At 46.2% G+C, this 19,659-nt stretch overlaps 1 protein-coding gene across 4 annotated transcripts in view; it reads right to left on the minus strand.

The window, feature by feature from the left end:
• The window catches only part of IFI35 (interferon induced protein 35), a 57,353-nt gene that overhangs the window by 27,458 nt on the left and 10,236 nt on the right, over positions 1-19,659 (minus strand). The window contains exons 1-3 of one of the 4 annotated variants that reach the window (XM_030221841.1): positions 16,901-17,059; positions 12,749-12,828; positions 2,443-2,535 (exon numbers count right to left, since the gene is read on the minus strand). In XM_030221841.1, the coding sequence (XP_030077701.1) occupies positions 2,443-2,535; positions 12,749-12,781 (126 nt within the window). In that variant the 5' untranslated portion in view covers positions 12,782-12,828; positions 16,901-17,059. Of the gene's footprint in view, positions 1-2,442; positions 2,536-12,748; positions 12,829-16,611; positions 16,840-16,900; positions 17,060-19,659 lie in introns of those variants that run through there. The other 3 variants (XM_030221842.1, XM_030221843.1, XM_030221844.1) reach the window with 3 other exon arrangements.

Consider the following 19,659-nt stretch of genomic DNA (forward strand, 5'->3'; position numbering starts at 1 on the left):
TAAACTTCAGGAAATCTCTAAAAACCAACCTCTTCAAAAAGGCTTACCCCACCGACCTACCGTAAATCCCCAAACCCAGCAACACAACATAACCAATGATCTTACTGAACAATATATAATCTACATTCCCTTCGACCCTCCTGCTGCCTGATACACACCTACCTCATAAGACCACAATACAACCTGTATCTGTTATCAACCGAACTGGCAAATGCCATTACGGTACTATGTAAGCCACATTGAGCCTTCAAAGAGGTGGGAAAATGTGGGGTACAAATGTGACAAATAAAATAAATAAATAAACATGGGAACGTTCAATAAATCTTGACTCTCAGACAGCACTTGCTGGCCAAAGGCACTGAAGCACTGCTAGAGGTTATGGCAGCCATTTTGAGCCAGGAAACAACATGGGCAGGGGTGAGTAAGGATCACTCCTGCCCAAACCTACCCACTGTACCACCAGGTATCCTAAGGTAGGCCTGGATGGGGAAGACGTTACTAGGGGATAAGAGAAGGTACTCAATTGGAGGATCTTCAAAGGGGACAGGGGATCTAAACACCATCTCTCTATCTAAACACCATCTCTCTCCTGGTGGTGGTGGGGAGGGGGAACTGCACAACTATTTAGGATATATTCAGCCCTCTACTCAGTTAGCTAACTGGGCAGCAGGCTCAATATTGTACCTGGCCGCCTATATTCTGGGTAAGCCCAGAGCCTGAACTGAGGTCAGGGATTCCATGCCACTATCCGCATAGGCTGGCACTGAATATTGCCAGCCGAATATTGATCGGTATTGTATATAAAAGATTTGGAAATCTTAATTTAATAAAATAGTTACAAACATTTTACTTGTATTTACACCTGTCTTCAAAGTGATCCCACTGCAAAGCAACAAATTCTGTTCTCTTCATCTTCCTCTAAGTAGAGCTGTGGAGGGGCATTTTCGATATGACGTCTAAGTCTGACTTTAGACGTTTTGCAAAAAACGTCCAGAATCTGAATAAGAAAGTTCATTTTCCAAAGAGAAAAAAACGTCTCTAATCTTTTGTTTTAGAAAATACTGTTTCTAACAAGGTTTTAGAAAATACTGTTTCTAACCAGGTTTTGTGCTTTGGACGTTTTGTTTTTTTGGTCCATTTTCAGAACAAAAACGTCCAGGTGAAAAACGTAGAAAATCAAGCCATTGGGATGTAGGAGGGGCCAGCATTTTTATTAGACTGGTCTCCCAGACATCCCAGAAGATAAATGGGGCACCCTAGTGGACTTCAAAAACGTGCTCCCAGGTACATATCTCACCATTGCTCCCTATCTTGTCTGCTGACCCCCCCCCCTCAAATCCACCCAAAATCCACTGCTGAACACAATACTCCTTATGGATGAAGGGGGCACCTATATATGGGTACAGTGGGTTTCTGGTGAGTTTTTGAGGGCTCACAGTTTCCACCACAAATATGACAGGTAGAGGGAGATAGGAACCTGAGTCCCCCACTGCGCTGCACTGACCACTACATTACTCCAGGGAAACTGCAAGCTGCTCTAAAAGACCTGCTCTAACATCTGAAGTTGTCATAGAGGTTACATAATACCATAGTAAGTGACGGCAGAAAAAGACCTATATGGTCCCCCACCCAGTCCCAGTCCCCTTTCTCCCATCTGAGCTCCACCCCAGACCCCTTCTCCCGAGCCTCCCCCCTCCCCGACCCAGTCCCAACCTGCCTACCAGCTCCATCGACAGACGACCCTCTTCTCCTGCCACCTGGCCGGCACCCAGCCTTTAAAACAAATCTGCTGTAAATGAAGCAAATCACCGCATCTGCCCTTCCCTCACTGTGTCCCGCCCTCTGATGTAACTTCCTATTTCCGCGAGAGCAGGACACAGTGAGAGAAGGGCCGACGCGATGAGGCGATTTGCTTCATTTACAGCAGAGCACACCACTGGATCTCTCTAATTCCTATATGTGCTTTTTTTTAAATCTCAACTAACTGTTCGTTAAAGCAAGGATTGTGATTAACTCTAGATTCTCATTTTTAATGGTGCTAATGCTGATGATGTTTTGTCATTTTGGGAAAAAAAAAAGCAAAAGTATTTGCCAAAAATATCAAAACACGCACAGGGGATCACATCTTCTGAGAGGACATTTTCTATTGAGGGAAGGACTGTAGAAGAACGGAGAACTAGACCAAATCCCAAGAATGTTGATGACTTATTATTTGTCCACACATTAAAATCATAACAGTATTTTCATTCAAATTTAAAAATATAAATGCTTTTCTTTGGTTGTATTGGTTAAAAGGCCTAAAACCACAAAACATGCCAGGGCGGGGTCAGAGCTTACAGGGACGGCATGAGGATAGGGACAAACTTTGTCCCCGTGTCATTCTCTAGTCTCAAGCAAGCCGAGAACTGGGCAGGACCTGCAACCCTCAGAAGTTAGAAGTACCTTGTAGTTCTCAATTTCCTGTTGCAGGCACTCCGGTGTCATTTGCGCTTGTGGATGCGAATTCTGGCTTTCGCTGTTCAATGATACAGACTCCTAGGCAACAAAGAAAACCATTTTAAGTCAAAGATCACAGTTTGCACTAAAGATGGGCTTTCTGAGTCTTAAACCGACCCATCCTTAATCCTTGGGTAGCCATTTTGTCAGCAAGCACTCTGGGTCACAGTACCACCTCTGTGGAGACAGGAAATCATGATGAAAGAGACAGAAGGAAAGAAATTGAAAATATTCTATTAAAATAGCACCTCAAAGGAAAGCGTTGTGGTCATTCCTGTCATGTACGTACAATTTAAACAGAACAAAAGGGCTCATGAAAAAAGATTTGCAAAAGCAGGGGGCGTGGTCAAATATAAGGAAGCACCTTTTACTCCCCAAAAGTATAAAAACTATTAAAAAAATAAATAAATGGGGTCACGTGATGCAGTGAGCGGCAGAGGACGTGTCTCACTCTAGCTGCTCAGAGCCTCACTCGAAAATCAATTTTTTCGGCTGTCTCCACCCTTGGGAATAACTCCCACTGCACAAAAACATCTTCCTTAGCGCATGGACAAATATATCACGAGATCCTTGATGGCTCAAGCGGCGAAAAGTGGAAAGAAAAAGGAGGACAAAGCAAGGGTTAGCGAAGCCAATATGGCGACGGTTTCGCCGGCACCTTCTCCTCCCCGCCCGAATACGGAGGCGCTCATCCCGGAACTCACGGAAGCGGTTGTGCGGGCCTTAGCTCCTCAATTCGACCAACTATCAGCGCAAATAGCGGGCATAACAGCGGTGACTTCAGAACTTTCATGACGCACGGGTGAGTTGGAGGCCCGAGTGGCTGAGGTGGAGGAGGGGCACCAAGAACACGCTGGCGAGCTGGAGCGATTGTCCCGCCTGGTACATGACTATGCAGAAAGAATGGAAGACTTGGAGAATCGCTCCAGGCGGGACAACCTTCGTTTTGTGGGCTTTGCAGAATCTTTGTCAGATGCCAACTTAAAATCCACACTAGAAACCTGGCTACAGGCGACCTTTCCTGAAGCGGGAGAGGGAAGGCCGATCCGACTTGAGCGAGTCCACCGAGTGGGCCCTAGGCCAGTGAGGGAGCCGCGCCCTAGGGTTGTCATCGCAAAATTTCATGACTACTCACAAAAGGCAGCCATCTTACGAACATACAAAGGCTGCAGAGATACCATTAAATATGATGGCACCCTCATTCGTATTTTCCAAGATTACTCGGCGGCCCTGGCGGCGCAGCGACGGGCGTTCTCGGCAGTCTGTACCCGCCTGGTGGATAAGAAGTACAGATTTATGTTACAATATCCAGCTACTCTAAAAATCATGGAGAATGGTGTTTGGAAAGCTTTCACCAAACCAGAGGCAGCCGCAGAGTGGCTGAATAAGCAAGCTATGGGACCAGCGGACTGACTACTGCACTTCAGCTGCGGTTTCGTTATGATATGTTGATGTACGCATAAAAACCTGTTGGATTACGCCAGTCGAGAATGACAAGTTACTGTTGGAACTTTGTTGAGTAGTTGGAACATTGGTTTAAACATCCGGGCTTTCTCTGGAGAATCGGCACAATATTTGAGACTGGAGGCACTCAGATGATGGCGAGACAAGGCCAAGATTAGAACACTAACAGGTGTAAACTAGAGACACTTGGCCCCCTCGGGCGCACTGTGTGCCTACCGGGTTATACCGGAGGCATGAGAGCCCGGGGAGGAGGGGTCTGCTGCCCAGATTGCCGAGTGGCTGGAGAGGGTGGAGGAAGGTTCGAATACTGTTTCATGTTAATTATGTTTGACTGAGAGCGAGGCTTTACTGGCACCCATTGACCCTACACCGGACGCAGCTTGTACTAGGTTGCGACTGGTGAGGTAGGCCTAGGTTCGGTTATATGGGGAATAGTGTAGGGAAGAGGGTTGGGCAAGATTTGGGGGGAGGAGGAGAAGTGGGAGAGAGGGGAGGGGGTGGGGTAGGATCTGTAGTGTGGGGGGGGGGGAGGGAGAAGGGGAAAGACACAAAATTGGACACTATCTAGATTGGATTGTGGAGTTCAGTTGGACGGAGCTGGTGCCGCCTACACTGCGAGGGTCTTGGAGAGTGCAAAACTTAGGTGAGCTCTGTTGCCGTGCCGGGGTAGGTAAGAATGTGTGTCTACTGAGATATGTTCATACGCCACTTCTGTTACAAATACAGGGCTGCTGGGTGAGGGCTGGGCACCCGGGAGCCTTAAGAGTACAAAAATTATCTATTTTATGCAAATGGGTTGGCTGGGACTATGGCTAAACCACCACCCCCCCGTTTGATATCATGGAACGTATCTGGTATCTCCTCCCCAATAAAACGTACAAAAATCTTGACAGTGTTGCAGCGCCACCACGCTGGGATAGCATGCCTCCAAGAAACCAAATTAACGGACGCAGAACATCAAAAGCTTAAACAGCGCTGGGTGGGTGAATGTCATTTTGCTTCCTCTGGAAGTAAAAGAGGAGGAGTAGTAATTCTAATACACAAACACCTGCAATGCACCTCAAAGTTAATTTGTAAAGATAGGGATGGCAGATACATACTCTTACAACTAAACTTAATGGGGCAGGAAGTTTTTCTGCTCAATGTCTATGGCCCTAATGTATACGATCATTCTTTTTTCCAACATTTAGTTCGGTTAGGAATCCAATATGGGCACACCCCATGGATAGTGGCAGGGGACTTTAATCAAGTCATGGATGGGTTACAAGACCGCTCGAGCCCGACAGCAAGCTCAGCGTTTGGGACAGGTAAAGGGTTGGGATATTTGAGTACTGCCCTAGACCTCATAGACCCTTGGCGGTTAACGCATCCTACATCTAAAGACTACACACACTTGTCAAGAGCACATGGTTCATGGTCGAGAATAGACTATATATTGATATCCTCAGCTCTGTTCTCCCAAGTGCCACGTGCAGAAATCGGAGTGATGGAGGTCTCAGACCATGCAATGATTTGGATCGAACTGGAGGTGGGGGCAACTAAGTTGCGCCATCATGTCTGGAGGTACCCCAGATATCTGGCAGATGATACGGCCTTTCAGGATTATCTGAAACAAAGATGGTCTCACTTCTTAGACACAAATGGTGGTCATGTGCAGGAAGCTAGGTTGTTCTGGGAGACTTCCAAAGCGGTGATTCGCAGGGATATAATTGCCTATATGTGTGCCCGTTCGAGGCGATTGGCAAGAGGAGTGAAACACCTAGAAAACACATATCAAGCTGCGAAGCGGGCACACATAGCTCACCCCTCGAAAGAGACCAGGGAGGTTATGCTGGCCTCTTTGGCAGCCCTCAACACGATGATCCATGAGAAAACAAAGAAACAACTCTTTCATAGATCTTACTCCTTTCACAAGCACGGTAATAAATCCGGGAAACTGTTAGCTCACCTTAACAAAACCTGGGGAGGAAATAGGTTTATCCCAACACTACGGGACTCAGAGGGCAAACAAACGAATAACTCAGAGGAGGTAGTACGATTGTTGGAACAATATTATGCAAACCTATATACTGCCCCAGAACAACATTCAGGCCCACCCATTGAAGATTACTTGGCAGACTCTGGAATGCCACGCTTGAACCCCGAGGTATTAGAGCAATTAAATATGCCAATACGAGCCAAGGAATTACAAAAAGTAGTAAAATCGCTTAAACGAGGGTCGGCCCCAGGCCCGGATGGGTTTGGGGCGGAATATTATCAGTTGCTATTCTCACAAGTGTGTGGCCCTCTTCTAGACTTTTTCGATGAATCCATTAGGTGTGGAGGATTCAGGCGAGAATCTAATGAAGCCTTGATAACCCTAATCCCAAAAGAAGGCAAACCCCCAGAAAATCCGGGATCATATAGACCTATATCACTCATAAATGTGGATTTAAAGATCTTAGCGAAGGTTCTCTCTGAGCGTCTGTCCCCTTTAATACCAGGTTTAGTGGGAGAGGGCCAGGTGGGGTTTGTGCGGGGTAGACATCCATGCCATAATGTTAGGAAAGCATGTTTAGCTATTGCACAGAGCCTTACCATGAACGAACCGTTGTTGCTGGTCAGCCTAGACGCGGAAAAGGCTTTTGATAAGGTGCGCTGGGATTACCTTTTTCTCGTTCTCAATCACATTGGCCTACGAGGGTGGGTACTCAATGCTATAACAACGTTATACGCTAATCCAAAAGCTTCCTTATTGGTTAATGGTATACGATCAGACTCCTTTCCTATATCATGTGGCACCAGGCAGGGTTGCCCGCTTTCTCCAATCTTATTTTTGTTATACCTTGAACCCTTGTTGCGCACCATTCAAAGAGATAAGTAACAAATAAATAAATAAATAAATAAATCCAGATATAAAGGGGATCAGATTACATACACAGGAACTCAAAACTCTAGCTTTTGCAGATGATTTACTGGTAACATTGACAAGGCCCCAATCCTCCCTACCCCACTTGTTTGGCACTCTTGAAGAGTTCGGCTGCTACTCGGGTCTATCTCTGAATAGGGGCAAATCAATGGCACTACCAGTTCAGACCCGGATCCGTACGGCTTGGGAGGGTGATTTTCCGTTGTCCTGGGCAGAGGGTAAACTGAAGTATCTTGGCATATGGCTAACTGCCGACTTGAAATCTTTATATAACCTAAACATAGAACCTCTTAAACTGAAAACTAGACAGACGCTGCAGACGTGGACATCCTTGCCCCTCTCCCTGCTGGGGCGGATAGCCCTTTACAACATGATTCTAGTCCCAAAATGGGTCTATGTGCTGCAGGTGTTGCCCTTGTTCCTTAAGCACAAAGAGGACCTGATGTTGACAAGGGTGGTTACCAAATATCTTTGGAATGGGAAAAAACCAAGATTACCAGTATCTAAATTATATCTCTCCAGAGTTAAAGGGGGGTTGGGACTTCTAAGCCTAAAACTCCTGTCTGTGGCCAGTAATATTCGACACCTTTCAGATTGGTTTCGTGACACGAGTTATTTTTCGTGCACGAAAATGGAAACCAAGGTGTTTTTCCCCCGTCATTTCAGTTCATGGCTGCATGCTAAACCAGGGGCAGTAAATACGCCCCGGTACTTCTCATCAGTGGTGTCACCTTTAAGACAGACTTGGCACTGGCTAGGCCGTAAATACGGCTTCCTTGTGACTTGTACTCCGTTACTACCGATACGAGGCAACAGTCACTTCCCCCCGGGGAACACAGCCCGGCTCTTTTCAGATTGGGAAACACATGATATAAGATACATTCACCAATTATACTCAGAAGAGGGCACTTTAAAAACTATGGAGGATCTAGATAGAGAATTTGGTACACTTAGAAGAGATTTTTTTGCCTCCTTTCAATTACGACATTATTTGCGATCCCTTCCGCCCGAGCACCTGAGTTCACAGATATGGGATCGACTGCTGTCTCTTTTAGCTTTGGATGCTCAGGGGGCAGTCCCCTTAAAATACTATCATTCAGAAATCCGGGAACAACTGGGTGAGAACGATTATGAGCAATTGGCTTTACAATGGAATAAAGACCTACCAGTGAATATTCAGTCTGAGTACTTGAAGGCATGCTTTCTGGACATTCCCAGAATATCGGAGAGTGTGGCGCTGCAAGAAACGGCGTATAAATTCCTGTCTCAAATGTTTTTTTCCCCACATAGAGCATGGAGAGCTCATATGGGACAGGAAGACAGATGTCTGAAGTGTGGTCACTCCCCAGCGGGCCTTGGCCACATGTTTTGGACCTGCCCCAGAATAGCCCGATTTTGGGCACAGGTGTGTAATCATGTGTCAGAGTTGTGGAAGATTACTTGGCGGCAAAAGCCACACCTACTATTCCATAAATTCCACTTGACCCAAAAAACACCTAAAGGGCTACGTCCGTTTCTTAAAAGAACGGTACTACTGGGTAAGAAGGTCATCTTAAATTTATGGATCACACCAGACTCGCCAACTTTGTCCCACTGGCGAGTGAGAATGATCTTTCTACGTTCTTTAGAGCGTAGAGCAGCGGGCGACCTGGCCTCACCCAGAGGGGAACTATTTTGCTTGACATGGGCCCCTTTTTGGGACTCATTAACGGAGGTGGCTAGAAGTAGAATTTTGAATTCTTAAAGTTTGGGCCGATGGGTTTGCCCCGGTGCGGTGACAGAGAAAGGGAGGTGACATGGTTCTGTGATAAGATGAAGGAGATAATGTAAAAGACAGCGATGGTGTTTACCTATGTCTCTTCGGGACCCTTGTAACTATGAGTTATAATCCGGGGTAAAACCCTGGATGACAGTTGTATCAGCTGGACCTAAAAGCACAGTCATGTTTTGTAGCTTAGATATGACCTTAATGTTGTGTAACCCCGTAAGATGAAGGACTGAATAGTAACTATCTGACTCCATATCCATAAGTGATCTTTGGGGATGGGAGGGGGGATTCAAAACAAAAAGAAAAACTGTCTAGACTACTAGAGGCTATCGGCTGTCTGTTCTTCAGTTGTATTTTCTGGTATAGCCCTGTATATTGCATTATTATTTCTTTAATAAACAGATTCAAACATAAAAAAAATAAATAAATAGAAAATGGAAAGGATATCGTCAAATACAATTAGAAGGGAATACCACCGATTTAATAAACATGCAGTTTGATGTTTTGAGTGACAAACCTAAGATGGGGGGGGGGGGGGGATTTTGCACCACAACTCCAAGGAAGTTCAAGGGATCTGTCCTACTCCTCTCTCCCCCCGCCAGGCGTCTCTTAGCAAGCGTTTGTGAGCCTGCTCTCATTTGACGTCCCTGGCAAAGAGGTCATGTAATTTAAACAGATAGAAGTCGGGCGATGGGTGGAAAATACTGAAAAGTGGTCTGGATCCTGTAGGTGTATAAGATGCAATCTTACTGCAGAAGAGGAGTCTTCGACCCAGTCCTTGGGATACACCCAACCAGTCTGGTCTTCAGGCTATCCAGAGAGAATATGCATGAAAGATTTGCATACACTACCTCCACCATAGGCAAATATACCTCATGCATATTCATTCAGCATATGCTGAAGAAAAACAAAACTGGCTGGGTGTGTCCTGAGCACTGGGTTGAGGACCCTGTAATTATCTAACGAGAGGAAGAAGGAGAATCGTAGACCAGAATCCAACTGGAGATAATGACCGAGGCCTTTCCAGTACTCACTTTATCATCTGCTATGGGGCAACAGACCCCAGTACTCTCTGGCTTTCCTTCACTTATGAAAACTAGATATCCACTGTGCCCATCCTGTTACTGGATTGTATCTCCAGACCCTCCCCATGGTGTCCATTCCAGTCTTCACAAGGGCTGTGGAATCGGAGTCAAAGGTTTGGTGGACCAACTCCACAGCCCTGGCCTCCACCAACCTTTCTGTGGAGAAATATCTTCTGATGTTGTACCAAAGTCTCCCCCTTGGAGCCTCACACTAAAAGGACAGGAAGTTGCTTAGCACAGTGATTCCCAAACTCTAGATCATGACCCCAGATAGGGTTACAAAGACCTATACTTGGGGTCACAACAACCTATATTTGGGGTCACAACCTGGACAGGCAAAAACAAAGCCATCACTGGCCTGCCTCTTGTCAATCTTGTACGGACTCCACACAAGGTGGGGGATGATAGCGACACTGTAGGAGCAGTGGCATGGAAGACAGGCCTCTGGGGTCACTGCTACAGAGAGTTTGAGAAACCCTGGCCTAACGCTTAGAGTGATGGGCTGAGAACCAGTGAAACCAGGGTTCAAATTCTGCTTCTGCCACCAACACTCCTTGTGATCTGGGAGCAAGTCACTGCCTCAGGTAGCCACTTAGACTAAGCTCTCCAGGAGAGGAACTGTCTTGGCCTCTTAAAGCGTAATATTCTTAAGGCTTTAATATCCAAGAAGGGTAACCTTGGCACATCAGCACACCCAGAAAGCCTCTTTTCTTTTTCTGAAATTTACTTTATTGAATAAATGCAGATAATTTACTCAACAGTCAGTAGATATTCAGGATTTCATGCCCCGAAGCAAGAGACTTCGTAGTTCTGAGAGCTGTATTGGAGGATGGAAATAGAAATGGAAATCGGAAGAGAAGGAGCTTTATTGCAGAGGTGGGAGAGTGAATAAATAGATGAAAGCAGTTCAGAGACGGGGTGCTGGGATTGTGCAATACCTTGAGAGAAAGAATGAGCGAGGTAAAAAGATGAGTTGCCTTCAGGGGTCAGGGGAGCAGAAGGAAATGTACTGTCCATAGCAAGGAGAAGAATGTCCCTTGTGGAGACAGGGAGGTCAGGAAAAGCCCCACACAAGCCTTGAGAGGGGGAGGTAAAGGGACCAATAGGGACAGAACCTGCTATCAAGTAGCAGAGGTGGTCCCATATGGCAGTCCTCAATTGGCCATACCCTAGCTGACCCATCAGGACAAAGATAGTAGAAATAGTCAGGAAATAACAGTAGATAAACAAAGGAATCAAGCATGGCGGTTAGCTTGACAGAGTTTAAAAAGGGGTTAGATAGATTCCTAAAGGACAAGTCCATAGACCGCTATTAAATGGACTTGGAAAAATTCCGCATTTTTAGGTATAACTTGTCTGGAATGTTTTTACGTTTAGGGAGCGTGCCAGGTGCCCTTGACCTGGATTGGCCACTGTCGGTGACAGGATGCTGGGCTAGATGGACCTTTGGTCTTTCCCAGTATGGCACTACTTATGTACTTATGGTAGAGAAAGGGAGGCGGCCTTTGCTGGAGATTAGACCACTAATAATTAACTTTATACAACAAGCAGGGGTGGCTGCAGTACATGTGGGACTACATTACACACAATGCATTGCTCATATACCTTTGCAGGGAGTGATGGCACAGTGAAAGTCCGTAGAGGTGAGAATAACAGTAAAGGCATTAAACACATTTTAGGGCTACGCTATAAAACCTAGTGTTAGGCTGCCAGGGGCAGAACAAGGACATATTGTGAGAGCAGAGGAATGTAAGCCTGAATGCCGAGACAACAATTCCTGGTCCAGAATGCTTTTCTTGTGAAACTGCTTCTTTTGATGATTTTTGACTATTAAAGCACTTTAGAAAAGGTATTCTGCATGTGGAAGGTTTTTACGCCTAGAAGGTTTTCCCCATTGAAAACATTTAAGGTTCTAGACTGGGTTCTGAGGCTTTTCCTTCCACTCTTTAAAAATTTTAAGACATCAAATGAAATTTTGATAGGTACTGAATATTTATTGTAAGCTGCTTTAGCACCATTACATGCTCGTACGGTTTGTTCACAGTGGTTCTTTTTATTCTTGAGAGGGACATATTGGGGCTGATAGTCAGACCGTGGAAGGGAGCCCAGTTATTCAATGCCAGGCCATTTCTGGTGACCGGCACTGAATATCCGTTTTATTTTTGGCAGGTTTAAACTTAACCAGCTAAGTTGATATTCTGAGATAGCTGGTAAACTTTAAACTACTACTACTTAGCATTTCTATAGCGCTGCCAGGGTTACGCAGCGCTGTACAAGTTTAAACACGGGGAGGGACAGTCCCTGCTCAAGAGAGCTTACAATCTAACGGTAACATACTACGTAGTCAGTGTAGGTAACAGGAATGGGGAAGGTGGTTAGGCGCCAAAAGCAAGGGAGAAGAGATGGGCCTTGAGTAAGGACTTGAAGATGGGCAGGGAGGGCATGGCGTATGGTGGCCACAGATATTCCAGCAATTTTAGCGGCATGATATGGCCACTTACGACAGCCGGCGGTTATCTCCTAGCCGCTAACTAGGAATACTCAGCAGGGGATAACCGGATATCTCCCACTGAATATCACCTGAACCAGCCAGGTACCGTTCCTGGACAGTTAAATTGTTTGGGGGGACTGTACCTGAACATTATCACCACTGTACAATGTTGTATACATCCAGTACCATTGTAACAACAATAAAGTATTCTTATTTCCTCCGAGAGGTTTGTTCCTCATTCCTGAGGTACTGGAATATCCCGTCTTTTCTTTAGGGTCTATAGTTGGAGAGACTCCGTTCACTATAACTTAAACAGATCTAGCATTTGTATTATGCCTGGAAAGGTTTTTACTGAACCAGCAGAGGCCATTGTACAGAAGCTTTCTGGATTACTCTGGTCAATTAAGAGGCTCGGGCCTATCCAGAGTAACCAGAACTGAGAGGAGGGGGGGAAGTGGAAGGAAGCCATACCCAGACCCAGCACCAGCAGGAAATATTATACCGTAGTTCCTTTCCCTTTCCAGTTTTAGATTTACCTTAGCGCTCGTGTTTTCCCAGTCAGTTTCCATCAAATCTGAAAATGAACCATGCAGCCGTGCGTGACCCGGTTGGGGAACTGCAACAAGACAGAAGAGGGACCGAGTAATATTGCAATATGCCATCATCCCACTTTCTTACCCATTTTGCTGTCTCTTTGGGTCGTATTCTCTAGTTTCTATTCTCGCTTTGTTCCAATGATGTTTATGCTTACCTTTATTCCAGGATTTCATCAACGTGAAGTTTGTTTCTATATTTTTAAAATCAGTTTGGTACTTTTCAAGAACCTTCTTTAATAACCAGACAATAAAAAATGAAACAGCAAAAATATAAATATCCAGTACTATAAATATTATTTTGCTCTGAAAGACTGAGAAAGGCAACTGTGTAATTAAGCCTCAACCGCCCCAGGGAGAGTCATAGACTTTTACAATATCCAACCCAACCGGGGCACTCTCTCATCGGCTTAAGAGAGGACTGCGAAAACTACAGTGGAAAAACAACTCTAAAATGAAAACAACGAGAAAAAAAAACACACTGCAGAAAAGAAAAAAAATGGTGATTCTCAACAACAATCAAAAAATATCAACTCACAGAGCTGCTCTTACTCAATTGTCCTTAGTACTTTCTGGAAAATTGTTCCACAGGGTAGAGCGTTGCATATCATAAATTTGGTACCACTTATCTTTGTATCTCAGTGTCCATATCGTGTTTGCTTGTTAAAGAGTCTTGAATTGAAATGCAGCCATCTACAGACTGCCATCCACTCATAACCCGAGGTTTGGTTACGAGCGGATGGCAGTCTGTAGTTTATTAAGACGTACATGGGAACATCCACTGCTTATTTCTAGGGTAAAAGCAGCATAAAATCTGTTTTACTCCTTTGGGAACTTACCAGGTGTTTGTGACCGGGATTGGCCACAGTTGGAAACAGGATACTGGGCTTGATGGACCTTCGGTCTGTCCCAGTTTGGCAATACTCAAGTTCTTACCCTACTATCATTTAAAACACCTCAAAAACATAAAACTTTGACGTCCAAACAATCAAATACTTCAGAACTCACAAGAAAGGACTTAAAGATCAGGGATCATATATTCAGAACGCGGGAGTCAGCCAGGCAGCCTCCCGCGGCCGTCACCGAGCCCGGATATACAATGCCGGGCTGTTTCCTGTGGCTGGAATTGAATATCCGTTTTAGTTTTGACCAGTTTAAACATATCTGGCCAAGTGGATATTCAGCGAAGGCCTGTTAAGTTTAAACCAGCAAAAGATAGGCCTATTTTGGCAGCCCAATTTGGCCACCAAATTTAGCTGGCGATGCGCTGAATATGCGCAATATAACTGTTTATCCGCTAAGCACTGACTGGGAATATACTTGTTCTACACCAGTGTCCCCTAGTCTTTGTATTTGAAAGAGTTTAAAAAAAATTGATTCACTTCAACTCGTTCTACACCACTCTGGATTTTGTAGACCTCAATCATCTCCCCTCATCTATCTCTTTTCCAAGCTGAAGAGCCCTAACCTCTTTAGCCTTTCCTCATGCGAGAGGAGTGCCATCCCCTTTATCATTTTGGTTGCTCTTCTTTGACCCTTTTCTAATTCCGCTATATCTTTTTTTGAGATATGGCAACCAGAACTGAAGGCAATACTCAAGGTGAAGCCGCACCATGGAGCGATACTGAGACAACAGAAATGAGGCAAATGTCCGAGGCAGTGGGATAGTGATTTTAAAGCATACAGATCCCCTAGTGCAGGGTTCTTAAACTTTTGTGGTTCCCACAACCCCCTCGCACCCCCTTCCTAAACCACATATCCATTAGTGTCGACTGACCGCTACATATGTCACTGTTTACTCCTAACAGTGATAACTGCTAACATAGAACAGAAAAGAATAGAATTAGACTACCAATAACTGAGTTTCAATAAATCGACTCAGATTTCAAGACCCTTCTCTGCACCCCAATTGACCTCTTCCTACACCCATACCACTGGTTAAGAACCCCTATTCTAAAGCCCCTCTGAAATTCAATACAAGGACTGTCTTTTTTTTTTTTATCACTCACACAGCGTACAGAAAACACAGCGCTCGTTTAACCAATAGGCAAACTGTGGATAAAATGTGACCACCTGAGAATTATGAACAAAAGGGCCTCCAAGGTTGGAACAATGGTACAATCTTTTAATGAAACAGACTCGACACAGGCCATGTTTCAGCACAAAGCGGTCTGGTCCTTAAAAGACGTTTCACAGCAGGTTGTACAGAACGCTTCTAAAGGTAGCGGATGATTCCAATGAACCGCCCCCCCCAAAAAAAGTCTCGGTAGCCATTTTGAAAACCCAGCAGCGCCACCCACAGCACAGAAGAACAAAGTGGAGATGGAGGAGTGGCAGAGGGCAGGAAAGAGTGGCGGCCAGGGCGGCCTTCAAGGATCAAGGTAGGTCTTCTTGGGAGGGTTATAGTGTGTAAGAGAGGGGGGTTGTAGTATGCGGGAGGGGGATGGAGGGGGCAGGTTTTGGCACAGTATAAGTCATCGCAAGGACAAAGTATATGAAAACCAATGGACTGCATTAGGGGTTTATAGCCCATTTAATTATAATAAAGCAAGAGATCTGCATGAAAGAAAATATTTATTTTTATTATTTTGACTTCTGGAAACCACCTGTCCTGCAACATGCTCAAAACAGAATAATCCATTTGTACGAAAGAGATGAGGTGAAGATGTGATTCCATGTGCCCCAATGAAAGGAGAGTTTAATTTTACTTCCAATCTTTATAACACCAGGCTTCCAAAGGCAGATTACAACAACAGTTAAGATGAAATTTGGCCATATCCTATATAATAATTTGCACCTCCAACGTTCTATGTCTGGATCCCTGGGTTCATAACACAATTCCCATTGGTCCGCCCTCACGTCGGAATGTGATGACGTCAGAGGGCGGACCAATGAGAGGGAAGGGAAACCAGCAGCAGCCAGCCACAGAACGTTGGAGGTGAGGATTCAATTGCCAGAGAATCGCCCCCCCTCTCCCCCCCCGACTTCCAGACCCCCGCGACTCCCTCCCTCTCTCCCCTCCGAGTGGCAGCCCGACCTGCGTTGCCCGCCCTCTTCTCCCAGTCCTCCGCCTGCGTGCCGGCCTGAATTTAAAGGTTCTTACCTCGGGGTCCGGTGGCAGCAGTGAAATTCGAGCAGGCATGGGGCTTCAGCCTGCCTTCCCAGATAGGGGTCTGGAACTCTGAGAAGAGGGGGCATGGAACTCGGAGGAGAGGGAGGGGCCAAGCTGGAACTCGGAGGATAACCTTGCTAGCGCCCATTTAATTTCTGTCAGAAACGGGCATGTTTTACTAGTATTACTATATTGTATAGAATAGTGTAGAAAAAGGCGCAGAAAACACAGCCTTTATTAATGCTGTTTCCACCAACTACAATAATTTTTAAGCAGTTTTAGTGATATTCAATTTTATTTCATAACATTTATATCTACATACGGGAAGCTTGCAAATAAATTAAAAAGCTGTACTGTAAAAAAAAAAATAGCTTTTGTTCTTCACCGTTTAAGGCACTGGGCTGGAAAAAGGGGGAGAAGAGAGAAAGGAGATGCTGGACGGCGGGGGGGGGGGGGGGAACCAGAGACCCCCCAACACCGCCCTACTGACCGCTCAGGGAAAAGGTTGAGAAGGGACGACCTGGCCACCTGCAAAGGGAGATCCTGAACTGCCCCTATATGGGAAGTTGGGCACAGGTAAAAGATTCACCTAAGCATCCGATACCCTAAGGCTGGCCTTAGGGAAACCCAAGGGAAATCCCCCATTTCTGATCAAAAACACAGAACCACAAACTTTTAAGCCCATCCCTCGTACCTGCATTACTTTTGAGTTCTTGTAGCTTCAGCAGGAGGACATGTTTGGTCGGGTCCTCCTGTTTTAGCAACCCCCGTTTCTAGCCCCTAGTGGGGTCAGGTTGCCTGCAAATAACCCTCCCTCCGTTCTCGGCCGGAGGGAGACAAAGACACCGACCTATGCTTCTGGCTTCCACACCCTGGAAGTCGATGCAAAAAGCACTACCAGCCCCTCTTCAAAATTCCAGGTCCGAAGAGAAACTAGGAATTGCAGATTTCATGCAAGAATTGCTCGTAAGGATCCCTCTTACCTCGCCTTCAAGGTCCAGGACGTTTCCAAGGCTGCTTTCAGTTTCACTTACTTAGCCCAGCCCCAGAAGCCTCTCGTTGCTCATAGGAAACGAAAATGCTCTGTTTCACTGGCGTCACCCTCCTTCTGGTTTGCTTGCTTGCTTGCTTGCTTGCTTGCTTGATTTCCTTCCTCCCTGGTCTGGTATCTCTGTTTCCCTTCCCTCCCTTCTTGTTCTATTCCAGCAGTTCTCTCCCTTCTCTCCAGCCCCCTCTTCCTCCCATGTCCCTTATAAACATAGTAAATGATGGTTAAAAAGCCCTGGGGGGGGGGGGGGGGGGGGGGAAGAGGCGGTTCAATTCAAAATCGGCATCTGGGCTACCTGCACCACTACAGGAGAATGACCGATCAATGCAGAGAGGGTGTGGGTTTTAACCAGCACGGAAGATACGACTGCACGTTCGATTAAGAGTAACAGTTTGTGGCATGTTGGAACAAAACGAAAGTGTCAGCACGCAGAGGCGCCTGTTTTTCTGCAGCACATAAATATCAGCCTCGCAGAATTTTTAAGTGCACGAGATACTTGAGCAGAGTTGCCAAATTGTTCCCCATCTTTGAGAGGGAGATTTTAGTACACCCACATCCACTCTGCCTCATGTCATCTTTTTCTTCTGATGTAGGCATAGGAAGAAAAAGATTTGACATGCTCCCAGGTTCCAACCCAATTCATGTTTATTCATGTAAATAAATAGAAACTCTGAATGTTGAGCACCTGATTCTCATCACATGATGCCTGTATTAGAGGCCCTTTATCTTGAGGAAAAAAAAATCTCTGCACAAATATAACAGTGCTGGGATGTCCCTATACCAGCCCCTCCAAATGACACACTGATCAGAGGCGTAGCCAGACAACAGATTTTGGATGGGCCTAGGCAAGAAGTGGGTGGGCACCAAATGTTTCCCCCCCCCCCCCCCCCCCCCCCCCCCCACAAAAGATATCTCAGCTGGCAGGAAAATGCTTCTTTCCACCTTGGTAGTCTGCAGCAGGCATGAGCTGAAAACTGAACATGTGCAGGTGCCAGTATCATGGACATTGGCGCCGACTCCGTGGGTGCTGGAGCACCCGCAATATTTCCCTGCTGGAACCGTAAGTTCCCCAGGAGCCAGCCCGTTGCCTGACCTCTTCTCCCACTCCCACAACAGTCCTTCACCTGCCCCTCGCTTTCCTGCATGCCGCCCATAACTTAAAAGTCATGTTACCAGGGTCCCGGCGGCAGCATGAATGGCAAGCACGAGCAGGCTCAGCAAGTTGGTGCTTCAGCAATTGCCTTCCCTTCTCATTGCTCTCAGCTCTGCCTCTGGTCCCGCCCTTGTTTAAACAGGAAATGAGGGCGGGAGCAGAGGCAAAGCAGAATCCTGTGCAGAAGGAAGGGATCCTCAGGAGCTTAGCCTAGAATGGGTGGCAGAGCTGGTGGTTGGGAGGCGGGGCTAGTGCTGGGCAGACTTATACGCTCTGTGCCGGGGCTGGTGGTTGGGAGGCGGGACTAGTGCTGGGCAGACTTATATGGTCTGTGCCGGGGCTGGTGGTTGGGCGGTGGGGATAGTGCTGGGCAGACTTATACGGTCTATACCAGAGCCACCTGAAATTAAATATGATCAAAACCGAGCTTCTCATTTTCCCCCCCAAACCCACCTCCCCGCTCCCCCCGTTTTCTATTTCTGTTGATGGCTCTCTCATTCTTCCTGTCTCCCTGTCATCTTTGACTCTTCTCTTTCCTTCTCTGCTCATATCCAGCAGATTGCCAAGACCTGTCGTTTCTTTCTTTACAACATCCATAAAATCCGCCCCTTTCTTTCCGAGCACTCTACCAAAACCCTCATCCACACCCTTGTCACCTCTTGTTTAGACTACTGCAATCTGCTTCTTGCTGGCCTTCCACTTAGTCATCTCTCCCCCCTCCAGTCGGTTCAAAACTCTGCTGCCTGTCTCGTCTTCCGCCAGGGTCGCTTTACTCATACTACCCCTCTCCTCAAGACCCTTCACTGGCTCCCTATCTGTTTTCGCATCCTGTTCAAACTTCTTCTACTAACCTATAAATGTACTCACTCTGCTGCTCCCCAGTATCTCTCCACACTCGTCCTTCCCTACACCCCTTCCCGTGCACTCCGCTCCATGGATAAATCCTTCTTATCTGTTCCCTTCTCCACTACTGCCAACTCCAGACTTCGCGCCTTCTGTCTCGCTGCACCCTACGCCTGGAATAAACTTCCTGAGCCCCTACGTCTTGCCCCATCCTTGGCCACCTTTAAATCTAGACTGAAAGCCCACCTCTTTAACATTGCTTTTGACTCATAACCACTTGTAACCACTCGCCTCCACCTACCCTCCTCTCTTCCTTCCCGTTCACATTAATTGATTTGATTTGCTTACTTTATTTATTTTTTTTGTCTATTAGATTGTAAGCTCTTTGAGCAGGGACTCTTTCTTCTATGTTTGTGCAGCGCTGCGTACGCCTTGTAGCGCTATAGAAATGCTAAATAGTAGTAGTAGTAGATAGTGCTGGGCAGACTTATACGGTCTGTGCCAGAGCTGGTGGTGGGAGACGGGACTGGTAGTTGGGAGTCGAGGATAGTGCTGGGCAGACTTATACAGTCTGTGCCAGAGCTGGTGGTGGGAGGCGGGGTTGGTGGTTGGGAGGCGGGGATGGGGCTGGCCAGACTTGTACGGTCTGTGCACTGAAGAGGACAGTACAAATAAAAAAGTAGCACATATGAATTTAT

Source organism: Microcaecilia unicolor, chromosome 12 (genome assembly GCF_901765095.1).
Source record: "Microcaecilia unicolor chromosome 12, aMicUni1.1, whole genome shotgun sequence".
NCBI lineage: Eukaryota > Metazoa > Chordata > Amphibia > Gymnophiona > Siphonopidae > Microcaecilia > Microcaecilia unicolor.